Source organism: Camelus bactrianus, chromosome 4, assembly GCF_048773025.1.
Source record: "Camelus bactrianus isolate YW-2024 breed Bactrian camel chromosome 4, ASM4877302v1, whole genome shotgun sequence".
Classification (NCBI taxonomy): Eukaryota; Metazoa; Chordata; class Mammalia; order Artiodactyla; family Camelidae; genus Camelus; species Camelus bactrianus.
Genome location: NC_133542.1, coordinates 50,140,833 through 50,164,002, shown reverse-complemented (window position 1 = coordinate 50,164,002; position 23,170 = coordinate 50,140,833). Strand labels below are relative to the sequence as shown.

At 37.8% G+C, this 23,170-nt stretch overlaps 1 protein-coding gene across 13 annotated transcripts in view; it reads right to left on the bottom strand.

The window, feature by feature from the left end:
• The window catches only part of INVS (inversin), a 122,552-nt gene that overhangs the window by 27,063 nt on the left and 72,319 nt on the right, over nt 1-23,170 (bottom strand). For all 13 annotated transcript variants that reach the window (XR_006724245.2, XR_006724247.2, XR_006724246.2 and 10 more), the window contains 7 exons: nt 22,591-22,771; nt 19,371-19,480; nt 18,248-18,419; nt 13,057-13,212; nt 12,446-12,675; nt 10,596-10,702; nt 4,122-4,334 (listed from right to left, as the gene is read on the bottom strand). Coding sequence is in view for 9 of the 13 variants with exons in the window: in XM_010952941.3 (XP_010951243.2) it covers nt 4,122-4,334; nt 10,596-10,702; nt 12,446-12,675; nt 13,057-13,212; nt 18,248-18,419; nt 19,371-19,480; nt 22,591-22,771 (1,169 nt within the window). In the remaining 4 variants the exon portion in view is untranslated. The remainder of the gene's footprint in view (nt 1-4,121; nt 4,335-10,595; nt 10,703-12,445; nt 12,676-13,056; nt 13,213-18,247; nt 18,420-19,370; nt 19,481-22,590; nt 22,772-23,170) is intronic.

Sequence of the window (23,170 nt, the reverse complement as noted above, 5' to 3'; positions counted from 1 at the left end):
CTTTTAAAAATCATAAACCTGTCAAATGATAATCTGCTCATTATAAATACAGAGGGAGGTGGAAAACCAAACGCACAAATATGTAAGTGCCAGTGTGCGTTGTGAGGATAAATGGTACATCAATGTGTTTGCTGCGTGAGTAAGGCAAGCAAGTTAAAGTGGTACCCTTACAGAGACTGAAGGAGACCTTAGAGAGGACCTGGTCCAGCCCTTCCATTTGAAAAAGAGGGAAACTAAGGCCCAGAATGATGACTGACTCACATAAGGCCTTAGACCCACTGTAGGAGTAGTTATTGAACATTCATTATTAAATTCTTACTACATATCAAGGACTCTAAGGCACTAGAAGTATGGAGGTACATAATACAATCCCTGCTCTCAAGGAATTGACAATCTCCTGGGGAATCAGACCCACACACTCCTACAGAGCGTGAGTTCTAGATGTGATGCTGCTGAAACAGAGGTATCTTCGCAGAGCTATGGGAGGAAGTGGGAGACTAAACTGGAAGAGGAAAAAATGGCTACATAGAAATGATGTCAAAATGAGAAAAGAGGGAAGTGAAAGAAGGGTATTTAAGGCAGACGGGAGAACATAGTTCTCACAGAATCTTTGACGTGGAAGAGATCTGAGAGACCAGCTCTTTACATAATTTAAAAAATTCCTTATATATTATCCTGGAGAGATGATAATTCAATTTCTGCTGGAACATTTCCAGTGAGAGGAAACTGATTACCCCACAAGAGAGAAAAGGTCTAGCTCTAACCTTTTCAGCTGGTATTGCATGGTACTTGGGGTGGGGGGCCTGTCAGATTCTATCTCTTCATTGTCACTGAATAATAGGCTTAGTAATAGTTGGTCTTTAACTTCCTCTCAAGGGAATAAGAAAATGTCATGCATTTTAGGACCTCTGACTTACAGAATGTGAGAGCTGGGAGGAACCTCAGATATCATTTAATCCAATTTTTAAAAAATCTTTCTATGACTCATGGACCCTCTTGGAGAAGGTGATAAAAATCTATAGATCTTTTCTTCTTCCCTCTAATGCATATATGCTCATGACACACACAATAGTGCCTCCAGTTTCAGGGCATTCACGGAGCCCCAGAGCCCATCCTGGATTAAGAAATCTTCTTTTCATTCTACTGATGAGAAACTGAGGTTCAGAAAAGTGGAATGACGTGGAAGAGAATCATGGAAGTGATTCCCCATGGATCAGATCTCCATATGAGCAGAAGACTCAGACCTCTGGGTCAACCCTGAAGAAAGGCATTGACAAACTGAGGGTATTCGGGGAACAGCTGTCAGAGGATCTATTATAAGGTGAAAAGGAGAGCTGGGGTAGGAGTACGAGTGTCATGAGCCCTTTCTTTAATTGTCTGAAAGTTGATTTATGGAAAAGGACTGACACTTCTCTCTTTTGCTTCAAGGGGTAGCTCAAGACCAAAAAGTAGAAAAGAACTTCTGTCAGACAGAACTGTCCACTAATGAAATGTGCTGCTTGAGAGGCACAGAAATCCTTGTCACCTGACCTTTTGAGGACACAGAACAACCTCCTGTGGAAGGGACTTTAGCATCACAAGTTTGAACTCGGCCACCCAAACTGGACTTGATTATATAACTCTAAGAGACACACTCAGTCCCATACACTCACCAGAAAGAAGCTCAGGTCTCCTGAGAGTGTGGTGTGTAAGGAAGGTGGTAAGTGAGGGAGTGAAGAAAGTTCAGGATGGCTAAGACCTCGAGTGTGAGGGGTGGGAGGGTGGTACTGGTGCAGAGAAATGAGACTTGGAGATAGAAGGGTAAGTAAAACGTGGAAGCATCATGGATGGCATTCAAGAATGACAGCCTGTACAGAGGAGTGGGACAGAAGAATAGAAGCAAAGGACACTTCAGAAGAGGAATCGGCAGATCAGTGGTGGCAACACTGGCAGGGAAGTCAGGAGGTGAGACGAGAGACAGGTTGTGATGATGAGTTGTAGGTTTCACATAGTGAGACTGAAGTGACAGTGACAACAGGACATGCAGTGGAAATGTCCAATGATCTGACATGTTGGCAGGTAACAAAAGGACAGCAAAGTGGAAATGCCCAGCAGGTCACGGATGATTTGGGATTAGAGTTTCGGGAGGTCAAGATGTGAGAGAGGTGAAGGGGTTATCTACAGAGATGAAGTAATTTAAGTTTTAAGAGTAGATATATTTTCAAGGAAAAAAGCAGAGCATGAATAGAAGTCTAAGGAGTTAGTCTGCAGGGCTGACCTCAGTGTGGAGACGGTATAGTTAAAAAGTTTTGAGAAGGAAGAGTTCAGAGAGTTAGAGGAGACTTGAGATTAGAGAGTGAAATAGAAACCTAGCAAAAAGGAAGTTTCAAGGAAGAAGAGTGATCAACATAAATACAGTCTTATTTTAGTGTGCATTCAATTCTGTGCTTTGGCAGGTAAATTACAGCAATGTTCATGCCAGCAACAACACAGGAGGTGCGGTATGAGTTATAAAGTGCTTTTAAATGGATTATAGGTATTTCCTAAATAGTATTTTCTCAAAAAAAAGCCTTAGAAAATATGACTAAAACTCTCTCTCCCAATTCCTCTATCGGCAAAATAGAATTCACTTTACGTTCAATCAGTTCCTTTCACATCCTTACTTTAAGGAAGGTGATTTCCACCATCCTAACGTGAGAGACGGGGAAAGGTTTCTCTCCTTCCTTCCTTTTGGGGGACGTACCAAGCCAGTCCCATCGCCTTTGAGGAGTCCCACCTCATATTCAGGCAGGTGGGATATGACTTCACATTCTGAAAACAGACTCTCACACATTAAACTGGAGTGTATAGAAACTTCAGTAGTTGGAAATACAATATTCCTTCCCTGGCAGAGAATATTTACTTGCAACTCAGGATAACTTGTCACATGCGTTACCTACTTACAAGTGTCACTCACATGTAGAGAAATTTTATGAGAAGGCTGCAAAAAGAGGCATGTAGTGGTTTTTAGGTTAATACTGGACTCTCTGGTAATAAGAGAAGAGAAGAGAGCCTCATTTAGAGACCAGCACAAAATAATACTCCCTAGGATGCCACCTACTTTGGTAACTTCAGAGTCACAGAAAATGATGTGTTTCTGTCATCTTGTGTACTGAAGGCTGACGTGATGGTTAGCATTCCTGTTCATAGTGGTATTTAACTTCCCACTGACATGGTTTATCCTGCCTTTTATTATTATTTTTAACCATTATTTATTACACTTATGCTTCCCCCTTGTGGGCAAGATATGGTAGGATTCAGGAGTTGGAAGGACTCAAGATTTATTCAAGATACAGCCAGGAAGCTATCCCTCAAGAATCTGCCTGTCATCTGCATCTTTATCATTAGAGGTTTTGGTATTCTAGCTGCCAACACAATACTCTCTTGCTATTTAAAATACTCAACACAAGTATCACAGAAAAGGCAAACCAAAGTGTGATCTGAAATCAATCACTTACGGTCAAATAACCACGATGTATAGTAGGCACAAGACTATTCTGCACATTATGTATCACTATCCAAAGAAGTGTGAGGTCCTCGAAGCAAATGCTTTGCTTTTAGTCACTATTTTCTCCTTAGGCTCAAGGCAAGAGTTTTGTATGTGCAGTAAGAATTCAATCACTATTTCTTGAATAAATTACATAACTTAGTGCCCATTTGTTAGGGAGTATCTGGGGGAGAGCAAGTTGTTTATACAAGTTGGTTGCTTTAATCAAATCAAAACTAGACTTAGATTAGTCTAGTGAAAGCAGGAGAGATGTTGGTGTAAGTTTCTTTTGGAAAAACAGGAAAGGTAAGAGGACCAGTCATCCCTTCGTAGCCTCCTGTGGGTAACACTCCCACCCCTAACTGCTTGCCATGGGTGGGTGTGGCAGTGGCTTGTCCCTGGGTTGGAACATCCAGGACTAAACAGAGGAACACCCACCCAGGAGAGCTCACAACTGTATCCTTTGTGGTAGCCTCAGTCCTCTGAAGGACTGGTGAGCAGAGGTGGGAAGGTGCCGTGGGTACGGGGACCACGTTTATTTCAGACTCTCCCACTACACCGCCCCTCCATGCTGACTCTGAGCTGTGTGGACACCGTCTCCAGAGCTCACACTTACTTGGCAGCAGCATCCTTTCTCAGCTGTTCATGCTTCATGAGGAGATTTTTCCGGTCCCGGAAAGCTTTTCTGACCTTGTACCCTTTGTAGACAGCTTGGATTTTGAAGGCAGCGATGTCCTGTATGGCTGCGATGGACAGGGCGCCGTGTTCCAACATGAACTGGATCACTTCATGGCGCTCACCAAGCAAAGCGTAATCAAGCGGGGTGTACCTGAAGCAGGGAGATTTTTTTTTAAGTGTTGGAAGGTTATTCAAGGCACAGTTAAACTGGCACGATCATGCAACAGAAGGAAACCTCATTCTAAGATGTGCAATATTCCTCAGGCAAAGCTACCTTCCGTACTGCTGTTCCTTTTCTCTCTGAGGGGTACAGAACAAGGGGGAAGCTGGGGTCAGGCGCTTTGTGCTGCTGACCACATCGATTCCTGAGTTTTGCTCGTTGGTTCACAAACTGGGGGCTATGAGAACACACAATTATTTTTCTTCTTCCTCATGTTCCAAGTAATTCCTTGCTCCTATCTTAAAAGGCACTGCAAATAATATTCTGTGAGATTCGTAAGTCTGAGCCCATGATTACTGACAGTTAGTGCTTATAAAATGAAAAATGTACCTCTGAATGGAGAGATTTAGGGTGTGATAAGGACGGCCCTTTAAATCACTTCAGAAAGGATAGATTATTAAATAGTGTTGGGACAATTGGGTAGCCATCTAGGAAAAAAAAAGATTCTTATATCACATTTTACTCTAAGATAAATCCTAGATGAAGCAAAAATCTAAACTTTTTTTAAAAAAGGAAGCCATGGAAGTACTAGAAGAAATTATGGAAGACTTAAAAAAACACCAATAACAGAGATAAAAGATAGTTCCCCAAACAGGAAATACTAATGGCTCCTGATTTTTCCTCGGTTGAAAACAATCAATTCCATCCACAGAGGACAGGCCATCCATGTCAAGTCACCTGTATAATACAGCCATTACTGTGGTATATGAATAAATACGGAACAATTTCCAGGACGACTTGTTAAGTGAAGGAAAAGAGAAAAAAGTAAGCAACAGAAAAGCATTATGGCGTGCTCCATTTGTATGAAAATAGATTATATCCCTGTGTGCTTATCTGTGTAAAATACATCTTTTGAAGTTTCCCAAGAAACTGGTGATGGTGATGCCTCTGGGGAGGAAGCCAGTTGTCTCAGAGGAAGAAGGTAGGAGGTTTCACTTTAGTTTTACTGAACACCTGTCTATGCATTTCAGTTTTGTACACTGTGTGTGCCCTTTTGATAAATAGATTATTTTAGAAAAAATGGGTATTATTGTCACATAGATTATATATTTGAATCCCACTGACTACTTTCTAGATGTGTGATTTTAGGCAGATTCCTTTTAAAATATATACTTTTTCTATTTTTGGAAATCTAAAACAAATTGGATAAATACACAGAAGAAAATAACAGTCATCTACACTCCCACTCTCAGAATTAACCACTGCTAAAAATGCTTTCTTTTTTTTTACAGAAAAAGATTATTTTGTAAAAATGACACATTGCTTAAGAAATCAAACAATGAAAAAAGTACAAAATTTAAGTAACCCTCTGGCCCGCAAATTCTAGCATCTACCAATGGTAACGAAGACTGTCACTTCCTAACCAAATTACTTGTGTTTCTAAGCCCCACCTTTCCTCATCATGGACTTGGCATGAGGAGAGAATGAAGTAATAAATGTGAAGAAGACCGCAGTGTGCCCGGCAAGAAGGAAGCGGTTAATAAATGTCAGCTGTGACTGTCATTATTACAGGACCTACACGGCAGCATGGCGGTTGATTCCACAGTTGCTTATCAGGAATATTATTTCCAAAGGACCCAAACTAGTATTTATGACCCCTGACCCCATCCTTCCTGGGGTGACTGTTACTGAGCCAGAGCAGTCAGAGGTGCTGGGAGGAACGAATCAACTGATATATGAGGCAGAAAAATGATGATTATATGGATGCATGCATGATTAGACACAGAAAATCATCCAATGATTACAGAAAAGAAATTATCTCTTTTCAAAACTCACCTAATAGTCACGGTAAGACATAAAAGGAAGAGCTTTTCAGTATAGGCAAATGGTATTTTGGTCACTTCAGTAAGGAAACTCTGAATTCAGAACGAAGTCCCAAAGGCTAAAATTAAGGAACCCTCATTTTAGAACAGCTCGATCTGCCACTACTATTAGAGACCAGAAGGCCATAAGGTAGGTAAGGCCTTTATAAACTTTAAAACAGTATTTAAATGTAAATAGCATGTTGTAAATTCAGAAGAACTTTTACAAATTTCACTATATATTCTAAAATGCCTTTCATGACTATGCTTTCTCCAATAGAAAAAAGTCTTCTGTGTCACAGAACCACACAATAGTAGAGATGAACTGAATTTGAGGTTTAGTTTAACACCTTCATTTCATAAATGAATACAGACCCAGAAAGATGAAGTAACTTGCTGAAGGTTATATAACTTGCAGAATTTAGACTGGAACTAAGATCAAATGACTCTCTGTTCAGTAATCCTTCCATAATTCATCTGTCAATTATTGAACATGTATGTCTCGTATAGAATGAAACTGCTTCTAAATCAACATGCAAATAACATGTATTTTTAGCAAGCTTGATCATTTTTTCTATAATTATTAATATGTCATATCTTTCACTTAATATATAAGCAGGATTATCAAACTATGATTTATGAAAGTGTGGCCCAAATTACGCCTTTACTTACAAATAGGACAAAGAGATGGGGGAGGGTATAGCTCAGCGGTAGAGTGCCTGCCTAGCATGCACAAGGTCCTGGGTTCAATCCCCAGTATCTACACTAAAAAAGATAAATAAATTAAAGAATTTAATTACATCCTCACCACCACCCCCCAATTTTTTTTTAATTTTATATTTTAAATTTAAAAAAAAATTTAAAAAGTAGGACAAAAAGATATAGCATGGGCATAATACACCCTAAAGAATGCTGAGCTGGGAGTCAGCAGACCTGTGTGACCCTGGGCATTCTCTTCACTTCTCTGAGATTCTGTTTCCTCATCTGTAAAAGGTGAAAGGAAGGAGAGAAGAACTAGATCTTTCAGGCTGCTTGTGGATGGAAAATTGCATTTCAAGTATTTTAAATATTTTTATTATGAGAAACTTCAAGCACAAACAAAAGCAGAGAGAACAGCATCATAACACTTTATATATTCATTACCCAAATTTAATAATTAGCAAAACTTTTGCCACACTTCCTTCATCCACCCCCTCCCTTTTTACTTTTGCTGAAGTATTTTAAAGCAGAATCCCGGAACCCCTATCATTTACTCTCTCTGCATTTTAGATTCATCTATAAATAATGTGACATAACCACAATGTCACTGTATTAACAAAATTAATGGGAATTCCTTAGTAAGATCTAATGCCCACTCTAAATACAAATTTTTCCCAATTTTCTCAAAAATGTCTTTTTTTTTTTTTTTTTTTACAATTCGTTTATTCAAATTACAATTGTGGATTTGAACTGGGAGACACAATCCAAATACCTAGCAAGGTTTTAAGACTGAAGTCTGACACACCTAGGGTTTAAGCAACTGACCATGTTGTGATTATTACTACCGAATCTTTCTTCACCCCAAATTCGATTTAAAAACATTCAAGTGCTGTGAATATTCCCATCAATGTCAGAGTGTGGCTGTCAGTTAGTTATTGACTGAAAGCCAGCAGTAGTTGGCAAAAATTATGTCCATACAGTGCACATCAAGTGGTTTGTGTCAACGCATGAGAAGTAAAAATTAGCGCTACCTTGATGGTAACCAGTCAAGAAACAATGTAGATAAAGACAAGAGATAAGACACAAGTGCATCTGCCACGTGGGAATGGTCTGATGGAATGAGGAGAATGCCTAAACTGGAACGTCAATAAGCATAAAAGGCAGTGCCAAGTCCTGACACCTGTACATCAGGCACGTTGCTGATGAAACAATAAACGAGACTGGGATATTGTCACCATCTCTTTTCATCGGCAGACCAGCAAGTGCAGGTAGGAGGATTTTTCCTTAGGTCTTTCGGTCTGTAGTAAATATATGTTTACTCCAGGAGGCAATAAACACCTTAATTTATACGCTTACTTAGGTAGGTCTGAAGTTCAAAGCTTAGTATATAAATGGGAATTGAATTACAAAAAAAATTTTTAATTTTTTCCTAAAAAACAGCAGTCAGGCAATAACACCGTTATAGAATGAATCCTTTACAGGGGTAAATTGTCACTAATTCTTAGGATTCTTAATCACTCTCTTTTGTTTGTTTGTTTGTTTTTTAGGGCTTCAAAGGGAGAAACCTTCGGAACCCTCACATATCTGCTTTAATGTCAAAACCGCAGCCCTGAGAATTTTGCTTGGCCTTTCAGTTTCCTTAAATGTCTAAATGCCTTATCTTCAAGTCTTTTGTTTTGAAATTGTCATTTGACTATAATAGAGAGAGTCAGTTCTCTATATAGTCACTTACAAAGTAAGACCTACTAATCTGCTTTATCTAAATCTGCATGTGGTCTAAGAATTCTAGAAGTTTCTAACACAGGTATGCAGCACGGCGATGCTGCTGGGAGCCTGTAAACACCGATTTGACAAGGCAACAGTTACTTACTGAGCATCTACTTCATAAAAAGCACTGTGAGCAATACAGAGACAACCATGATTTCAGGAGATCTCTGCTAACAGGGAAGACAGATTACATAAAATTGTTATAAAGTGAACCGTGCTCAGTGCTATAAAAATTCACAGTGTAGGGACAGTATTTGGGACACATGACTGTGGGATCAGGACAATCTTCTTAGGTGAGACTGTGTTTGAATCGAGGAATGACATGATTAACAGTTACATTAGCAATATGATTTAGAAAGGCTACTTTGGAAGCCGATGAATTGAATGAAGGAAAGATCAAAGGAAGGAAAACAAGTGAGGAGACGTTGCAACAGTCCCAGAAGGAGTCAAAGAGGGTACGATTTAGACAGCAGTGCTGGAAATGAAGAGGAGGTGCGAGTGTGAACCGAGGAGAGGTAGTGAGGCTGAAATGGAGACTGAGAGCCTTCCAGCACCCAGGTGACTGCCGACGCCTTGGTGCTCAGTCGGATCACTAAAGGAGACAGGCTGAGAGAAGGGACCCGGTCCTTGAAGAATGTTTATATTTAAAAAATTTAAAAATGCAAGAGGAACCAAAAGAGATGGAGGAGGCACAGACACAATTAGAAGAGAATCAGGAAAATATACTGTCACAGAAGCTTTGAGAAGATCCAGTGTCAATAAGGTAAAGAAGAGGAGTCAACAGAACCAGGAGATGCACAAAGGCCAACGACAGTGGGCAGAGAAGACATCAGATGATTCACCAACTAGGAGTATGCCAGTGACCATTCACACGCAGATCTCAGTCTAAACATGAGGATGGCAGCGGGGCTGCAAAGGCATGAATGGTGAGTGTGAGGAAATGGAGGCAGAGAGGCGGTGTGAGAGAAAGAAGCCTTTACAGGCAAAGAAGGCAAACTGCAGAAAAAAGAGAACAGAAAAAAACAGATGGAGGGTATAACTAATGGGGAGGGGTTCTGAAAGAAGGGGAAAAGATGACAGGGTCGGTCCCATGTTTCCTCAGACAGTGGGGCCTAGAGCAAGTCCCTCCTTCCCTATAGTCTCTCACCTCCTGACACAAAGAAAGAACTGAGTGGCTAAGAGGGTGGGGACGGTGTCAGAGCAGGGGCTGTTTTAATCAGAGCATCCAGGACCAATGAAAACTACAGACCTGGGCTGGGACGGGGGTGGGGGGGACTCAGGTACTGAAATCTGATTACCATCTTAGCTGTTACCTACAAATTACTGGACTCTTCCTAGATCTAAGACCACCACGAATCTCTCCTGCTTAGACTTCACAATGTGTCTAGTCCTTTTTACTGGGCTCAGGCCCTTGGACAACAACCCTGGCTAACTCTGTGGATCCCACACTATTCAAGAAATCTGTATTTAGACTAAAATTCCTAACTTTCATCTCAGACACTCCTTATTTTTTCATGCTATACAGTGGCACCTCTGTTCACTAATTGATAAAATCCTCTTTATCAAGAGAAACTTCTTGAATATATGACACATTCTGCTGGCCTACCTAAATTCCTAGTCCTGGTCAGTCAGGACTCCCCTGACTTTATGCTAGCCACAAGTCAGAAGAAGCCTAAATTTCCTCGTCTATAAAATATCAGCTTTCCCTCAGAAATGTCTGAAGTTCTGAATAGCTTTAAGAGCCCATGATTCTAAATCAACACTGTGTGGAATGTTTGTTCTTTTCTTCTGGTTCAGGATGTCTTAGGGTAGTGTTTCCTTGTCAGTATACTTATTTCTAAACCAGCCTCTAAACTTGAGACTTTTTAACATGCAAGAAGGATGTGAGATGAACAACAATACACTCTTTTTATCAACAACTTACCGCTCTTCATTGTTTTCCATTTGATTAGGGAAAGCAGCAAAGTCTAGTAGTAATTTAATGGCATCAAGGTATCCATTGTTACAGGACCAGTGCAAAGCTGTCCTTCCCTACAAGCATAAACAAAATCCAAGCACATCTGGAGTAGGTATTTTTGGACACATGGTTATTTATGCTAACTCAAACATATAAACATTTCCCCCAAATTGCTTAATTAGAAAAAAGGAAAATGTTAAGTATACAGTGGAGAAAATAGGCTGTATCTTAACCAAGTGATCAAAATCTTCTACGTTAATAGGCATAATATGATCCCAGAGGTGACACATAAGTAGGTTCAACATCACTTCTATAATTTTCCAACCCAAAATACAAAACTTGAATATAATTATGAGGAATCATTAGGCAAACCCAAATTGAGTGAAATTCTAGAAAATAAATGGCCGGTATTCTTAAAAAAGTTCAATGTTATGAAAGATAAAAAAGGCATGAAGCACTGCTAGAGATAAAAGTGGTTTCACAGGGTTAAAGGAGCCAAAGAGGAAGATATCACAATCCTAGATCTGTATGCACCTGATGGCATAGCTTCCAAATATAGAGGATGAAAACTGACTAAATTAAAATGGGAGATAGTCAAATCCATAATCACAGTGGGAGATTTTAAACTCATATTTTACAATAGTTGATAGAACAAATAGATAAAAGAGTGGTAAAGATACAGAAGGTGTGAACAACACAATGTAAAATTTGAACTAAGTGATAATGTATATAAAACATATGGAACAATGACAAAATTAGTACTCTTCTTAAGTGTACATAGAACATGGACCAAAATCAACCATATGCTGGGACATAAGAAAGCCTCAAAAGAATTTGAAAGATTAAAATAATTCAGAGTATGTTTTTTGACTGCAGTAAAATTTAAGCTACAAATCAGTGTGGTAGGCAGAACAAGGCACCCCCTCGCAGAGATATCTACATCCTAATCTCTGGAATCTCTAACTATATAATATTATATGAAAAGGGAGAATTAAGGTTGAAGATGTAATTAAGGTTGCTAACGAGCTGAACTTGAGTTGCAGAGATTATCCTGCATTATCCAGATAGGTCCAATGTAATCACAGGGGTCCTTGTAAGTGAAAAATGGAGGCAGAAGGGTGAATGTCAGAGTGACGCAGTGTGAGAAGACTTGGCCAGTCATTGCTAGATTTGAAGATGGAGGAATAAGGGAAGCTTCTAGAAGCTGGAAAAGTCAAGGGAACAGGTTTTTCCCTAGAACCTCCAAAGTTGAGGTTACAGTAATAGTTTGGATACTGCCCCCAACACTCCGGCACTGTTGTCGCCTTAGGGTAACTATTTAAGCTCCATGAGCATCAATTTCCTCATCTGTCAAGTGGGGATGATAATAGTAACTACTTTATAGACTTGCTGTGAGGGCTGAATGAGTTATTAAGCAGAAAGCTCTTAGAACTTTTCAATATTAAGCCTCATGATTATGAAAAAGATGACATATCAAATGAAAAAAATAATGGTGATAATTTTAAATGAACAAAACAAAATGTGGTTTGTAAAATCATACATATATATATATACATATATACAAATGCTATGAATACAGGTTTTATAAAAGTTATAAAATTATTCCCATTCTATATTATGACTTTTTAAAATTATATATGGATCTAGAGGCAAGGACTAGAAGGAAACATAGACAAATAAAAATCATTTTTAATTAACAGATTTGTGAGTGATCTCTTCATTTGATAAACTGTTGTTTTACTTAATTTTACTTAACAAGGAAGCAATACTCTAAACACTTTACAGCAAAAAATATAGAAAAGACCCAGAATTTCTACCTCTTTGTCTTGAATGTTAGGGTCTGCATTGTTTTCCATGAGCACCGCCATGCAGTTGATATACCCCCCATAGGCAGCACACTGCAACGGGGTTCTTCCCGCGTAATCCTGCACATTCGGGTTGATCTTATTTTCTATCAATATCTGGCAAACATCAGCATTTCCTCCAAGCGCTGCCCAATGCAGAAGAGAATGCCCATCTTGGTCAACTAGATCTACTCTTGCTCCACCTGAAAAAGCAGAAGTATAATGGGAATGTCTAACAAAGAGAGCAAGTCTCAAAAAGAAGAGACTTTAAAAAATAGAACAGTCCTTTAAATGCAGCTGCCTCAGTGTGTATCATCTACTTCAGATTTTTACAAGTCCATAAGTTGGTCAGGGTAGGGATCCTTTTCCTTTTACATAAAATGAAGTTGAGGATCAGGCAGGAGCAATGACTTTCCCCAGATCGAACAACTACCAACAGGTGGAGCTAGGAGCAGGCCTGGTGCCACGTGCTCTTTCTCCCTCCCTCCACCCAGGCGGTGATGTAAAGCTGTTATTTCAGAGGGCGAACGCAAGAAATCCTACCTTTTTAAAGTGCCTTATTAGGAGCACTCCTAATAACTAACCTTTAATGAGGGTCTGAATCACATCTTTGTGTCCCATCTCACAGGCTCGGAAAAGTGGAGTATGTTTCATGACATCAGTAGCATCGACTTGAGCGTTATTTTCCAATAATAACTTCACGGTGCTGACATGGCCGGAAAGGGCAGCAGCATGTAAAGCTACAAAGGAAGCAAAAGAAAGAACTCTTTAATAACAGCTTTACCTTTTTATTATCCTAACTGCGTATCTTTTCCTCTTTTTATTTTCCCATCATTTTGGCTAAGTGCAGTTTAGTCTTCAGTATTCTCTATTTTTCACTTTTATAGATTTCCATCTTCCTTTCCATTCACATATATTACTCACATTTTCCCCCTTTCCTTCTACCTGTCTCATCTCACTGTTTTCTTCCTTTCCATCCTGTTGGTCTGAAATCTCAGTTACTCTTGGTCTGTTGGTCCTCTTCTCAATGACTACTTTATTATCTTTTCCTCTTTCTAAGAGAGTAAGAGAACGATGACAAAGAGAAATGATTTGAATGATGCAGGCAATTCTGCCCACCAGCCCACTCAATTAGTTTAAGCCCCAAAGGGGTTGTGTAATGGGAGGTGTCAATCTACTGTTCCTTCTGTTGGTCGCCCCTGCTGTTCCTGCGGTTGGTCTGTGTACCCACATGGTACTGAGAGTGGGCGTATCTTACTGCATTGAGAGCATGTTTCATACAACATGGCTCTAAATGCAAGCCAGCTATGTCCCTGGGGCCCAATTTAAAAGATATCATTTCAACATCGGAGAAAAATTTGAGATGAAGTGTGGTCTCCTCTCTGATAAGGGGTTTGAAAGAGGAATTTTGACCATGTATGAGTATCATGTTACACTGATCCCTGCCTATATTATTCCACTGTAGTGCTTATGCCATCATTCTTTAGATTGCTCTTTAAATTCTATTTAATTCATCACTCTCTAAATTCTGCTGAATTTTTTCAGGATAACTGTCTAGAAGCCTGGGCCAGCTCTTTCCAGTATTATGGCTCTATACTGCCTACGACAATGTTTCTCTCATAAAGTGTGATCCATGGACCAAACCTGGGATGCCTATAGAAATGCAGATTCCTGGGGGTTTGTTGAGAAGCTATTGTTGGCTGGGTACTAATGTAATGTTGGTAATTCAGCTGGGAACAAAATAGCTAAGGTTATATTCTAGTAGAAGAAGCAAAACAAAACAAAACACAAAATCAATACACATTTAAGTATTAGATGGTGATGGGTGGTGTAATTAAAGAAATAAAAAATATTTTGATATGTACAGTGACCAGAAGACTACTTTTGATTGGTGGTTAGGGAAAGCCTTACTAAAGAGATGACATTTATGTTGAGATTAAATCATAAAAAAGAGACAGCAATGCAAAAACCTCAAGGAGAGTAGTCTGGACAAAGAACAATTAGTACAAGGGTAGGAGTGAATCCATGTGTTTCAGGAAGTCAAGGAAGCTGCAGCACAATGAGTGAGAGGGAGGGAAGTCAGAAAGGTAGAAAAGGATGGACTATAAATGGCCACACAGGTCAGAGGGATGGAAGACACTGAAGGGCTTCAAGTAGGTGAGTGATACTTGACTGATGCTTTAAACTGACCACTCTAGCTGTTTTGAAGAGAATGCATTGTGGTAAATTAGAATATAAGCAGGAGGCCAGTTAACATTATTGCAGTAGACTGGGTGAAAATGGAGATGGCCTGACCTAGGGTGGCAGGAGTGCAGATGGAGAGAATCAGAAAGATTTAGAATATATTGTGGAGGTGGAGTCAACAGGACTTGTTGACAGGATTTGATGTAGGACCTCTAGATAGTGCGGGAACACCCCTAGTAATTCTTATGCATACTTGAGTTTGAAAAGCCTGACCTAAATGGCTGAATGCTAGTCTGGCCTAGATAAGATTCAGATGGATGTGAGAGACTTCATCTATCTGAAGCGTGTCATGTGGAAGAGAACATAGAGTGGCTCATTCAGTTTGACAGATTTTGGCTCAGTATAAGGAAAAGCATCCTAATGGAAAGAGATTAAGATGGAAGTAATGGGTTCTCTGTATTGGAGCTGTTCAATCAGAGGCTGAAAGATACTGGTGAGATGTTTCTGGTGAAAAATATTGGTGAGAATGTTGTAAAACAGATCAAGGCATGATATATCTGTGATAGTTCAGTAATTTTCACATTTTAAGAGCATAAGAATGTTTTTTCCCTCCCAAATGAAATTTGATAAACACCCAGTATATAAAATAGTCAAGAGCTGAGTGGTTCTGACTAAAGTAGGGGTAGAGGGTTACCCACTTAAGCATCCACCCGGTCAGCAACACTTCAGGTACCTCTAAAGGAATCTGCTGTTCTGAAGAACATGGTTTGGAAGACTCTGCACTAGATTTAATTTGAAGATACTTTTTAATTCTGAAATTCTATGATTGTGTAATACAGCATCAAGTACGCAATAGACTCCTCAGATAAATATCAACGTCAAATTGAAAAAAAGACAAAATTTCAAATAAGCAAAACTTAGAATTAACGATCTTATTAAAGGAAATTCCCTATTTCTGACTATTATCATTTACTTTATTTTAAAGCAATCTTAGACTTAACTGTTGTTGCTCTTTCTTTGAATAGGTACCACAAGTTTATATAGGAGCTTTAAAAATTATTTTTAATAGCTATGTTACAAACATTTTCAAACATATTCAAAAGTAAAGGCAATAGTCCAGTGAACTCAACAAAGCCATCATGTAGCTTCAACAATTACCAATGCATGGCTAATCTTGTTTCATCTAACTGCTAGCCATTCCCCCCACTTCTGATTTTTTTTAAGAAAATTCTAGAGTCATATCCTTCCATTTGTGAATTTGTGAATATTTTATTAACTATGTCTGAAAGACAAGGATTCTTTTTTAAAACACAACCCTGTATCAGTCAGAATCCAACCAGGAGACAGAAACCATATTCATTCTAGATTGTTTGACAGAGAGAATTCAATATAAAGAATTGCTAGCTAGGTACTAAAGAACTGAAAAAGCAAAAAGGGAGCACTAAGGTATCACAGAGGCAGTAAACGCAGAAAACAGCTAGCAATTCTAAGATTAAGGAACAAAAGGAAGAGGATGGAATTTTAAAACCTTAAAAGCTTAGAAGAGGCACCCTACAGAGCTGAAACTCAGACCTCTGAGGAGGGGCTCTGCTGGGCTCTTGCTGGGGTCTCTGAGGAAGATGCTCTTTGGCTGGTACTGTGAGTGTTGGAAAACCTGCAAAGTGAAATTAACTATTGCCACTGGAACAAGCTATCACTCTTCTGTTGAATAAGATTTACTAGGGTAATGCTCACAGGAACAGGAAACAAAGACAAGAATAGGAAGCAAACAAGATGCAATCACCTGTTTCTCTTCAGCTTCCCAGTCTCTCTCTACTGTCCCCTATGGGTGACTCCCCTGCTGACAAAGGGGGACTGTGGTTAGCAGAACCCCAGCCCCAGCAATGCAAAGAAAGGATAGTCCCATTTTCATACCTAACAAGTATTAACAAAGGCTTTGTAAGATCAAATATCCAGAGAGTGTTAACATTTTCCTAATAGCTTTCTAATTTAAAAAGTTGATTTATTTGAATCAAGATCCAAATAATATCCATATATTGCTATTTGTAAGAATTCACTTTTAATTAAGGAAAAACAACCCAGTAGAGGGATGAGGGGAGGAACTCACTTGCATAGAAGAGAAATGTCAGGAAGTTGTCTCTGACATATAATAAAATCCCCTTAGGAGAGCGAGCCCAGGGAATGAGTGAATGTGAGAAGAATTTATGTCTCAACCCCAACCATGATGCACAACTTTAGTCAAGAGAATGCAAGTATCCTAGTCCATACTTTATTAAAATACATAAAAAGTTAACGAGCAATGCTAGTGATAAAGTAAAAGACTGCATACTAACAGAAGTCTGACAAAAAAATTAAATGTTCAGACCATTTAAAAAAATCAGTATCCTATGTGTCTGTACTACACCCCATAAGAAGCTTAAGGTCTACTGTGAAGCTTTGACAAAGAAATACTTTTGAAAGTTAAAGACTTCATCAAAATTGCTACCACCTAAAAACTCTCTTTAAAAAATTAGAAAGTGTGACGGTCTAAATATAGGGAAGAAGATATTAGGTATAGCAGCTCCCCTACCTTCTATCCCCAAGGGCTGCATCAATAGATTTAGTGGTCAAGAAAGATCTTATCCGGAATAACAGGTAGGGGTAAATGGCTCTCTCCACAAATAAAACATAACATTGAGAAGCTCATAGCTTCTCAGAGATTTTACTCTGTTCAGTGTTATCATGCTGTTGTGTGATTTTTCTTTCTCCTTCTGACTTTCAAGTGGATATACAGGCATTCCTCGGTATGTATGGTGGGTTGGTTCCAGGAGCCCCCACGGACACGAAAATCTGAATTTGCTCAAGACCCTTACTTAAAATGGTGCAGTACAATGAATACAAGTTAGCCCTCCACACCTGCACGTGTGAAACGCGCAGACAGGGAGGGCTGACCGCAGTACACAAGGAAGAGACCTCCAAGTTGACAATGAATGTTAAAAGACTTGTACTACTTCTCTCAGTAATCAACATCTGGTTAAAGGGCTCTCTTATTAGAAAAAGAGATGAAAGGAAATATCTAGTAAGAGCTTTTGAAGTTTTGAAGCTTCTAGAGTCATGGGAGGTATCTCTAAAATGGGAGATTCAGGATGTGGTAATGCTACTCAAAATTGAGGAAAGAGCATATTATATGAGACTGGCAAGAACATACTTACATGTGTGCATTCCTTAAGATATAATGCTAAATTTTTGAAAAAATAGTTAATAACTACTAAATATGCAAAGTTTTAAAGTACAGGTTCATGCTTTCTTTTTATGCAAAGATATGATCAGAAGAGTTCCTGCAATCATGTCTAAGGAGCAACAAGGCTTTTAAACCAAATGTCAAGATTCACTTGGTAGAGACATAGGCTAATTTTAGCCGTAATACTTGGAAGAAATAAAGCCGTTGGAGTGCTATCCTGGAAACCTAAACTTAAAAGTGAAGATGAAAGAAAGTCAAACAATATTAGATTAAGAACAATGGTGTCAACTTACTATTTTGCCAATTTTATAGCACAATCTACACTTTGGAGCCCGAATGAAAGCAAACTGAATATGTCTACTGGTTCTTACCTGTCCCTCCGTATTTGTCTGCCATGTTAATGTCAATGTCAGATTTTAAAGTCAGCATAGTCCTAAGGACGTCATCACTGCCTTTCCCAGCAGCCCACATAAAGGATGTTCTTCCTTCAAGATCTGAATCATCTTTTACTGAAGGATGTTTTAAAAACACTTTAACAGTTTCCTGTAAGAAAACTTCATTTAAAAATTTGAAACAAGAGAATGGCATTTTCCATGGTAATAAAGCCAGTGTTACATATGACTTACACCAAGCAAAGCATTTTTTCCTCTACTTTTGAATCAAACGGAATTATCTTTTTATGAATAACAAAACTACAATTTCCATTGAAAGTAACAATCCTCTGTCCTTTTATATTGGTTTTAGTTTTCATAGCACTTCAAAAATATAACCTAACTCCCTCATTTAATATTCTAATAATTGAGAATGATCATCCTCCATTAAGTTTAAAAACCTAACTTCAGAGAAGGCTAATACATTCTCTCACTGTGAGTTTTGTTACTAGTTTTAAAAATAATTAGTGCATTTATTGAAAGTGACAGGTGGTTACTGAGAAATGCAGTATTCAATCCATTTAAACAAATATTTAATCAGCAATTCCTACATTCAAGGTCATTTCTCTAAGTAATCATACAAAAATTAGGACCCTTAATAATTCTTATAGTGTTTGATAATTTTAGTTGGGGTTACTATTCATAGCATTTAAAATTGCATCTTTCCTCAAAACTCAGATGCTTACAAACTTTTAGGAAGATCACAGAAAATTTGCTTGAGTGGAAATAAAATAGTTTCAGAAAAAAAATTTCTGGAGGTTGTGAGTTGGTCAAAAAAGGTATAAAATGTTGATCCTCAATATTTTAGAGCAAGAAAACATTTAAGGGCTCATCTAATCCAGCCCCTCATTCTACAGACGAAATTTAGGCTCAAGGTCATACAAGTATTAGGAACAGCCACAGGAGTACAATCCACGGTTAAATCACAGCACTCTTTTTACTCGCAACACACACAACAACTGGATGACCAGTACATGGGGTCTTGTTTTATCTCTTACAACTGCATATGAATATCAAAATAAAATTTTAATTAAAAAAAAGATAATTGTTGTGATTTACTTACAGCAAAGTTACTCTGAGCTGCATAGTGCAAGGGCGTTGCTCCTTGGCTGTCAGATGGGATGGTTCCAGACTTATTTCTTTCTAAAAGGAGATGGACAATCTGTGCATGGCCTGAAGAAGACACAAGGTAGTTATTACATAAAATGACTGAGTAATTTATAATCTATTTAAAGGAAAGGGGTAAGACAAATCACCAGCACATAATACAGTATTTACAATGGTTTTGAAATAGTGGCTTCTCACAAAAATACTGTAATTATGTAGCACAAAGGCAAAAATGTACAACACTAAAAACTTGATACTTCAATCAGGAAGAAAATGACTAACTACAACTGCCAGGTGAGAAAAAACTATATTAGGTATTAGCTCACTGCATTCTCTGGCTTCACCTTGTAAAAATGCTCACAAAAAGGGAAGGAAGGTGTGTAGAAGCCAGCCCCTCTCAGCCATCGGTGTCCCTAGACTCTAGGCTTCATTGCACAACCAATGAGAACTGCACAGCTGGTCTCTTCTGCGATTCAGGAGGACAAACCATCATACAATTTCTTGTAACCTCTGAGGTCTCCCATCCACTCCTTCTAACCTCCCTCCTCCAATTTTTTAACATCTAGGCAGTGATTTCAAATCCCAGAAAACAAGTGGGCAGGAATGATGAGGTGGTGGTGGTAGAACAAAATACTCTGCAGTGCATTCTGGAGGATGTGGTCTCCACAAGTAAAGAACTATAAAAGGATCAAAGAATGAACAAGCTTGGTAAAAGTATGTTTAGGAAACCTGAATTTCATACATGCCATTGCTTCAGTATATAGGGAACCAGGCAATAAAGAAGATGCCATGTTAGTAGAATAAGAATACACTGCATGAAAGCCAGGCAGAAAAAAGGAATTTAAGTGGGAGTCATGCTCTACCTGCTTTCCAGCCATGGTCTGAGATGGCGTTCTCCATAACACAAATGACCAGAGGTAGGATCAAAGGCAATCTATGCCACATAGTTAATCTAAATATATATCATCTTATTTGAAAGATAAAGAGAAAAATTCAGAAAAGGCTATATGAAAACATACTATAGGACAGGGAAAAAAAGAACACCATCAGAAAGAATAGCATACCTCAGAAAATGATCTAGAGAAGGATCCAGAGGAAAATTTCAGGCAATATTTGGCATCCTTGACTTGTGCAAAGAGATGGACTCTATGAAGTGAAACAGAATATCCTAAGAAAAAGCTAATCTGAAATGAAAAGGCAATGAAAGGAGGTGAAAAGGAAAAAAGCTGACATAAAAAGAAATATTGAGAGAAGGAAATTTACAATGGAATACTACTCAGCCACAAAAAAGAATGAAATAATGTCAACTACAGCAACATAGATGGACCTAGAGATTATCATACTAAGTGAAGTAAGTCAGACAGAGAAAGACAAATATCATATGATATCACTTGTATGTGGAATCTAAAAAAAATGACACAAATGAACTTATTTACAAATAGAAACAGGCCCACAGACATAGAAAACAGACCTGTGGTTGCCAAAGGAGAAAGGAGGGGAAGAATAAATTAGGAGTTTGGGATTTATAGATACTAACTACTATAGATAAAATAGATAAGCAACAAGGACCTACTGTATAGCACAAGGAACTATATTCAATTCTTGCAATAACCTATAATAAAAAATATGAAAAAGAATATATATAACTGAATCACCATGCTATACACTAGAAACTAACACAACACAGTAAATCAACTATACTTCAATAAAAAATATATAACCTAAAATACAATCTATAGGAGGCAGAAAGAAAGCAGAACTTATGGAACAGAAAGTCAATTTAGTGTTGTGGAGACAAATTTACAAAGTCCTCCTAGAATGCAGAGGAAAAGGAAAAAAGGATGAAACTGCATGTTGAAATGAAGTCTACATAATAATTACAAATCTGACTATAAAACTGAATGAAAATGTAAGAATCATTTAAAAAAGAGACAATGTGTAATTTCAAAACTAAGTCCACAATAGTTATTTATTAATAACTATTAATATTAATTAATAATCATTATCAGATTATATTAACACATATCCAAAGACTGATAAGTGAAAGTGTACTAAATTCCTCAATTTTAAATAGGTAGGAATCAATAGATGCAGTTTTGCTCTTTTTTGGGGGGAGGTCATTAGGTCTATTTATTATTATTATTATTATTATTATTATTATTATTAATTATCATTATCATAATCATTATTATTAATTTTCCCCAATGGAGGTACTGGGAATTGCTAAGCATGCACACTACCATTTGAGCTATATCCTCCCCCTACAGTTTTACTCTTGACTCTGACTTAGGCTTAAAGTTTTCAATAAATTTAAAAGTAATTTCTTTTTGTTTTTTTTTGGTGAGTGGGAGGGGGAGGTAATTAAGTTAATTTATTTAGTTTTGGAGGCGGTACTGGAGATTGAACCCAGGACCTCCTGTATGCTAAGCATGCACTCCACCACTTGAGCTATACCCTCCCCTCTAATTTAAAAGTAATTTTTAATAGAACCTAAAGACTCTCCTAAAACATTAGGCAATTCGAAACCAAATAACAACAAAAGTAATTCATATACCACAAGACAGAAAACAAAGGAAACAGGGAAAAAAAGCACAAATTAAGAGAAGAAAACAACAACAAAACACTAATAATACTCAAAGAGCAGAATAACAGAAAAAAGACCAAATTATACATCTTATAACAATGACTATTTATGGGTAAGACTACTTCACTAAAAGAAAAAGACTCTTAGATTGTCAAAAATCAGACACATATACATATAATACTCTCTTATCTAAAAAAGTGATCCCCAAAAATGTTAAGTAAAAGGCTTATCAGGAAATATGAAGAAAAGAAAATCAAATATCATGGTATTTGCATACACAAAATTAAAGCCCTCTTTCAAAAAAACAAAGTCATTGATTGTGAAGAATATTTTACATTTAAATTTGTCAATGAAAGTGCATTACTTTTGTAATAAAAACGACAAGTTAAAACATGATGGTGAAATTAATATATAATAGAATACATTTATATTACTAAAATTTAAGCATACAATAGAGAGATTTAGGTATAAAGCCACATATCAACTAAAAATTAAAATAATTAAATAGGACAGTGGAAGAGAATCTACGGAAAATTTCCTACATTCATGCAGTTCCTCCTACAGTTGATCCCTGGTTTCACATTCAACTCACCTAGTAAAGCTGCCCAATGAAGTGGGGTTCGAAATAAGTTATCATAAGATGTTATATTGCAGCTTTCATATGAAGTCAAGACATCAACCACTGTCACATTCCCATCAGCAACTGCAAAGTGAAGAGGTGTTCGACCCTCATAGTCTTGCCAGTTCAGTAAAGACTCTGTTGGAGCAGCATCCTATTTTTAAGGAACCAGAGACTTCAGACATACATGGAATCCTCAATAAATCACATTTGATGTAAGTAATAATTAACCGAGCAATTTTTGAAACCTCTCTCAGAAGAAGCAAAGTGATAAAATTCAGGGAAAATTACATAGTCTAAATCTTTAAAATTTTATTTTCGTATTTAAATATAAGAAGTACAGAAAAGATATAATAAGCAACTATCTAGATTAAATAGAGCTCAAAATTTTGCCTAATGTGTTTTTTATCTGTTACGGATTCAACTAAAGCCATATGCTTTGTATTTTTGCTTCAAGTGTATACACCCATAAACAATAGATAAATTTTGTGTTTTCAATATTTATACTTGTGCATTATACCATGTATATCCCTGAATTTTTCCTTTCAACATT